This window comes from Squalius cephalus (assembly GCF_949319135.1).
Source record: "Squalius cephalus genome assembly, chromosome: 1".
Lineage (NCBI taxonomy): Eukaryota > Metazoa > Chordata > Actinopteri > Cypriniformes > Leuciscidae > Squalius > Squalius cephalus.
In genome coordinates, this window is record NC_137122.1 from 17950332 (window position 1) to 17957249 (window position 6918).

At 38.2% G+C, this 6918-nt stretch overlaps 1 protein-coding gene across 2 annotated transcripts; it reads right to left on the bottom strand.

Annotated features, from left to right (window-relative positions):
• Positions 1 to 216: 216 nt before the first annotated feature.
• Positions 217 to 5915, bottom strand: LOC307162690 (GTPase IMAP family member 8-like). Of its 2 annotated transcripts, none has more exons than XM_079878197.1 (3): positions 5682 to 5915; positions 1693 to 2340; positions 217 to 1559 (listed from the first exon to the last, which is right to left on the bottom strand). In XM_079878197.1, the coding sequence occupies exons 1-3, from the start codon at positions 5704 to 5706 to the stop codon at positions 613 to 615; spliced, it is 1620 nt and encodes a 539-aa protein (XP_079734323.1). In that variant the 5' UTR covers positions 5707 to 5915; the 3' UTR covers positions 217 to 612. The 2 variants fall into 2 exon arrangements, with proteins under 2 accessions (XP_079734323.1, XP_079734322.1); XM_079878196.1 differs by having other exon boundaries at positions 396 to 1559; positions 1693 to 2355; positions 5682 to 5895.
• Positions 5916 to 6918: the final 1003 nt, after the last annotated feature.

Sequence of the window (6918 nt, forward strand, 5' to 3'; positions counted from 1 at the left end):
CGAACTCATCGTCAGGCGTTGTCACGGCCATTGTTTTGGTATACAAAATAGGCGCTAACCAGGACGCTAACGTCACCTACAGGAGCCCAGATAACCAATAATAGCCTTGCTAATGAACTCGCGATTCACAACTTCACCAGGCGTGAAAAAGCCTCGGAATCTGAATTAAAAACAATGTTTACAAGCAAACACATTTATGAAAAATAATGCCCATAACAGGTTTGAATATCATTCTTTTTTTTAATATTTGAATTATATTCGAATAATGAAGTTCGGAGTCAAAGCCCTAGTCTGAAATTCAAGTACTTTCAAGAATCGTGGGAACCCTGCTCACAATTCTGAGAAAAAAAGTCAGATTTGCGAGTTATAAAGCCAGAATCATGAGATAAAAATATGTAATTACATTTTTTATTTTTCAATCCATGGCAGAATAGCCTCCATACACTTAAGTACATGGAATGTGTAAAATACATTGGACTTATCAAAAGCTATCAATAAAGAAAACAATATAATACAAAATTCTAAACAACATTTTAAACAGTTTTATGAAAAATGTTCATCAGTTTGCTGGAGCCCCAATAAGCTTGTATATTTGATGATTATGGAGTTTTCTCAATGAATTACACACATATTCTGTTTTAATAGTTTCCCCATGGCCCTGATTACAACCTCCAGAGGACCTCCACCAGGACTGTGTGTCGACGCTCTCTTCGATAGAAGAGCAACAGCGATTACGCATATTTCAGCAACAATGAACTTCAGAGCGTCACGTCGACACTCATCTGCCAAACGACAGTATATTTTTTTCCATTCTGTTGGATTGGCTATTTTGTGCTCCTGTTTGTATTGCTTCACTTTTTCACGCAGGTTAATTCTCTGACTCTCCTGAATGTGCTTCTCTGTTTCATCAAACATGTCATTGGTGAAGTGCGTCCCTCCATTTTCTTCCACCATCTTCGCTATTTTACTGAGCAGATCTTTGATCTGTGGGAAACTGGCAGAGTTGTTGTCCAGAAAGAAGAATCGGTTTCCACAACTCTCTACAAGTTTTTTGAGATCTGGATCACTTTCCTGTAGAAACTGCTCAATGGTTTTATTTTCTTTCTCCAGCTGATCTTTGTGAGTGAAGAGGATCATGGTATATTTGAGTATGTGTTCTCCAAATGCTTCTTTGAGTTTCTCCACAGTTTTTTTATTCTCCTCAGTGAAACGACCCACTTTAATCACAATAATGAAAGTGTGCGGTCCAGGAGAAGCGAACGTTACACATTTAACCATTTCGTTTATAACTTCCTCCTCACTGAGTTGAGTATCATAAAGTCCAGGTGTGTCGATCACGGAGATCTCTTTACCAAACCTCACCATAGTCTCTAAACTGCACTGTTTCGTCTGAGAGATTGAGCTTGTGGAGGATTCAAACACGTTTCTGCCGATGATGGTGTTTCCAGTGGCGCTTTTCCCAGATCCAGTTTTTCCCAGCAGAACCAGCCTGATCTGGTCTTTCCTCTCTGGAATCACATCAGTCTCATCTGGATCTTCAGCTGGAAACTCTCCTGAAACTACAACAGAAACATCCAATAACATAAATGTGCTGTTGAATTAAAATCCAACTGCATTTGTGATCAGTTACATTTACATTTAATGAATAACTTGCATGTATTTAGGGAATTGATTTATAACAAATCAACTTACATTTGGTATCAGGAGGATCCATGCTGCTTCTTCTTCTTCTTATGATAACATTCCCTCCATTCTTCATCATCATTCCTTCAATCTTCTGCAGGAGTTCTTGTATCTGACTGTCTGATTCTCTCTTGTTATTGAAAAGGTGAAAGTTTCCTCCACATTCAGTGACCAGTCGCTGGAGATCCGCATGATCTTGGTGTTTTAGATGCTCATTAATGGACTCACCCAGATCCTCCAGTTCATCTTTGTGTGTGAACAGAATCATGATGTAATTCTGAACTTCAGGACCAAATAAACCTTTAATAAGATCTAGGATCTCTTCCTCATTTTTCACAGGTTCCTCTAGAGGAACGGTGAGCAGAACTGCGCTGAGACCTTCTGAACATAGTTTGATCAGCTCTTCTTTCAGTTCTTCCAGCTTCTCTTCAGACAGATCTGGATCCAGTAGATCTGGAGAATTAATCACATGCACCTGCTTTTCTCCGATTTGAGTTACTTCATCACAAACTTCAGCTTCATGTTTCTTCTTACGTTTTTGGACTTTAAACTTTCTTTCTCCCAGTATAGTGTTTCCTGATGAGCTTTTTCCGGAACCATTTCTGCCCATCAGAAGAATCCGGATCACATCTGGACTGGAGATGATCGCCGACATCTCTGTAAGAGACAGACCTTATGTAAAGTATGATTGTAAAAAAATAAGGTTAAGTAAAAATTAAGATTCAAGTGCATTGACATTATGACATTATATATAAGTTTAAGACCTATTTTACAGTCACATTTGACGTTCCATCGAACGACTGACGCATGGCAATCCATTCCCCCGGACATACGTATAAATTAACTAAATTAATAACTTTTTTACAACAAAAATAAACCATCACTGAACTTACTTAAGCTGGAATATGATGCTATTTTCTCACAGCAAAAACTCCAGTGTTAAATGAACTCTCCTGGGAGTTTCAAGATTCAAGAGTGTTAAACTATGAGTGTTAAATTAACACTGAATCAGTGTTAAAGTTAACCCTTTAGGCGCCAGAGGTTTTTTCCTAAAACGTTCGATTTTGACATCTTAATTTCAAAAGGCTATATCTTAAAAGTGATAAAAGATAGAGACTTTCTGTAAATTAGAGAAATATTAAGGATGACCCAAAGTTTATGTAGGGATTACATTTTCCCATCTAATTTGCATATTATGACGTCATATGGTGGCGGCCTTCTTGGATTATAGAATTTGTATGGTTTTTGTTGATGTTTATTTGTTTTGTTTTTTGATTTTTTTAGCTGACAAAGACGCACACATCACAAGGACATGAACACACAAAAAAGAACACATATTGTACACTACTAAATGGTCAGGGAAATAGATAGTAAATCAACAGTGTAATAAATGGCAGACAAAAACAATTGTTGCAGGGCTTTTGCTGTAGAGATAATGACTCCCTATTCATCCAGGTGACATTTCTTGTAGTGTTTCATGGTGTGGTCTTGCGATAGACTATGCATAATAGCCCCTCTGCCCCGTGTCACATCGCCTCTTCTCCTGCTACGAGCAGCAGCGCGCGCGGGCGCGGCCAGATCTGCCTCGCGCGCGCGCTGAATGTGCACAGCTCGGACTACTGTCATTGTCATTGCGACTCCCCACCCTGCCTCCACGTTGCCCCCTAACTGCCCTATGAATACTTCGACCTCGTCTAACATACCCAGTGGCATTAGACAAAGTCTCCACCACAATACTGTCGCCGCGATTGCGGAGAGGCACACGGTCACCATGGCTAGCGCGGTAAAAATCTCCCGCGGCCGCCTCGTTCCCCACAACACTAACACGCCTGCTAACTTCGCGATGAACACTCCGACCCCGGGAAACATTGTTCCCACCACTGACATTGGGCAAAGGACCATCTAACGTTATATTGGGCAAAGGATTCACCGTTTGTGCTTGGTGTAGGGCTATACTTTCACTTTCAGAATCACCGTCATTTTCTGAAGGCAGATAACGTATTCCCCTTCAGAATTAGGGTCCGCGAATAGAAGACACAACACTTCATTGCGGGTAAGCTTTATTGATGCCATTAGATAATAATAATAATAATAATAATAATCTAATGCAAATACTCGCTGATGTTGACAATATTGCTCTGATAAAATGGCTCACTCGCACACTAGCTCTGCTTTTGTTCGCACTGATTCAATGCGCTCTAGCATGAAGATTTTGTATAGAAGCATGACTTTTTTTTGAGTCGGGGATGAAGTATGACATGTCTGCCAACTAGTAGAGGGGAGGTTGAACGAAATTTGACACCCTATTTGACAAAATTGGCCGTTTTATTCAGTGCCGCATCTTGTCGAGTAAACTCGACCGTGGCGCCCAGAGGGTTAATGAGCTCATTAAGTGATTCATTTGATTGATGATTTACCATAATTGAATACACCTGATCTTAACAAGCAGAATCATTGAAGGAGAAAATCTATTTTAAGCCACCATTATGGTGATCAGTGTTTAGTTGGGCTCTTGACCCTTAAACTGTTAAAATTAGATTAAGTTTGTCTGTTAGTTATAACTCTCAGATGAACAAAGAGAAAATGTGATCAGGTGGTCTTGATTATGTTGTGACAATCATAATTTGACTTGAATCACAAAACTCATTTAGAGAGTTGGGTTTACTTTGTTGATTACAGCACCCTTGTGATTCCCCTGCATTTTCAGTATAATCAAAAAAAATTCTTAAAAGTTGTTCTGATCAAAAGACTATAAAACATTGTTTTATTTAGACACACTGATATCAATAATCAGCCTGTGAATCTCAAAAATGGTGACAATAATAAAGCATGTTGCAGTACATTCTGGGTGCCACCAATCAAAACTCATTCATTGCTCCCATCATGCATTGCTGTATTAATAAATTATGATCTGAATTGTCTATGTAATTTCCTTTTCCTAATTGAATATTCTGTTTGTCACCATTGTTGAGATTCATACATTGATTCTTGATGTCTGTGTGTGCCTAAAATATTATTATTACTTTTTTTTATCAGAACAATTTTTTTTAGAAATTCTTTGGTTTATACTGAAAATTCAGGACAGTATGCTATAATAATCAACAATATACGTTTAAGTCAGAGATTAGGCTCTAAATGAGTTCAGTGACTCAGGTCAAATGGTGATTAGGTTAAAACATAACCAACACCATCTGATCATATTTTCTCCTTGTTCATCTGGATGTTATAACTGAGTTGCAAAAGCCAAACAAAATCTAAAGTAAAAAAATGTAAGGGTCAAGAGCCCAACTAAAAAAAATTGATTTTCTCCTTTGGTGATTCTGCTTGTTAACATCAGGTGTCTTCAATAACGGTCAATCATCACTTAATAATTCACTTAATTATCTCATTAATTTTAACACTGATTTAGTGTTAAGTTAACTCTCTTGAGTGTGGAGTCAAATAAACTCCCAGGAGAGTTAAATTTAACACTGGAGTTTTTGCTGTGTAGAAACAAACTTTGTTACATTATTTTCCTGTTATCACTGTAAAGCTGCTTTGAAACAATCTGTATTGTAAAAAGCACTATATAAATGATGGTGACTATTACATTTTTAGAAAATAATTACATTATGAACATTTTATTACAACAATAAGGTAATACTTATTACTTAATACATTATGTGCAGTTTTTACATTTTAAGCTGCTTCAAACAGTTTTCTGTTGGTTTTTGGCTTTGCTACTAATCTTGATTATAAAACTATTTTCTTGTGCACTACAAATACTGCCCCCCACCACACACACACACACACATACACACGGACACACACACACACACACACTTAAACAGAACTTTAATGTGAATCTCTCCCACTAAAGTTACAGTTCCCAAACTTTTATTTAGAGTAAACAAAAAGTCAATTGCAAACCAAAATGAATTGTTTAGAGTTAAATATCCTAAACTATTAAATACTAAACTATTCCTAATGTACACACAGTGTAACAGACGGTCTCTTACCAGAAGCTGCTGGAGCCGTCGCCATCTTCCCTGGATCTGACCGATCACAAGTCCATGAAAACACTTCACAGGAAACAAATGCGATTCACATTATAAAAACATCTTGCTATATATTTGCAATGGTTTATAGTGTCATCATATCTGCATAAAACACATCTTGCTGTTCAGCTTTAGTTTCATTTCTGTTCTGCTCCTCCCTTTTGCAGTTACATTCTCTTCCTGTTGTTTTCCTGTGGAAGATTCCTGGACATTACAATTTTTTTTAGTACAGTCTGCAAAAGGTCCTTGACTGGTAGTTGAGAGCAAGAACGATCACAAGACATTCAGCACAAATGAACCGAGAAACAGCAAGAGTTTGTTCAATAAACTTTATTAATTATGTCAGTAATAATGTCCCACAGATGCTGAACACACTTATTCCACTAATGCTGAGTTCACACTGAACGATTTTAGGCCCAATTTTTGCTCTCCGACAAATGTCCGAAATCACCGGCAAATTGGTGCTCGCTCAAGCGTGACAATCACGCAGTGTGAAAGACGCGATCTGAGAGAATCGGAGACGAGTCGCCAACGCCCGTGAGATATTTTGGCATGCTAAATACCTGGACCTGATTCACAATCCTGCTGTGAATGTGTTCTGACTGAAAACTACATCGACAATGACCTACAGCCAATGAGAGCGCAAGATACAGGGCATATTAGATAGAGTTAGATATATTTACAATTATATCAAATAGAAACAAAGCACAAACATTTGCTTGACCAGCAGCACATTGCAAAATTATTTATTTACCCCAAACTCTCTTAGCAGAACACACAAACTTTGCTCCCCTCGTCTCCCCAACCATTTCCTCCTGCATAATGTTTTTCTTTTTCTCCTTTTCACTGCAAATCAGCGCACAGACAATGTGCAAGCTTCTTGCAGGCTATCATTTTTAATATTTAATATGTCTCACGCACACGTGATCTTGCATTATTTCCTTATCACTTCTCGCGTGTATTTGGTTGTGAAACGTAGTTTGCGGACCAAAAGCAGAAATTGTCAGCTATTCTTTCTTTTGTAAAGTCATGCAGAAACCTGTTGCCGATCCATCGTGTAGTGTGCACACATCAGCAACTGAATGTTACCCCAGATAGTAGTGCAGTGTGAAAAGAACAGTGACCCGACTACTTTGACAATCGTGCAGTGTGAACTCGGCATTACAGTCACATGACCAGATCGATAAAGTCTGTATGA

Excerpts from the sequence above, each read along its gene's own strand:
- LOC307162690 (XM_079878196.1), bottom strand. The coding sequence starts at position 5,706 with ATGGCGACGGCTCCAGCAGCTTCTG. Across the intron at positions 2,356-5,681 it reads GACGGCTCCAGCAGCTTCTG|GTCTGTCTCTTACAGAGATG; the intron begins GTAAGAGACCGT and ends ACTTTACATAAG. Across the intron at positions 1,560-1,692 it reads GGATCCTCCTGATACCAAAT|TTTCAGGAGAGTTTCCAGCT; the intron begins GTAAGTTGATTT and ends TTTCTGTTGTAG.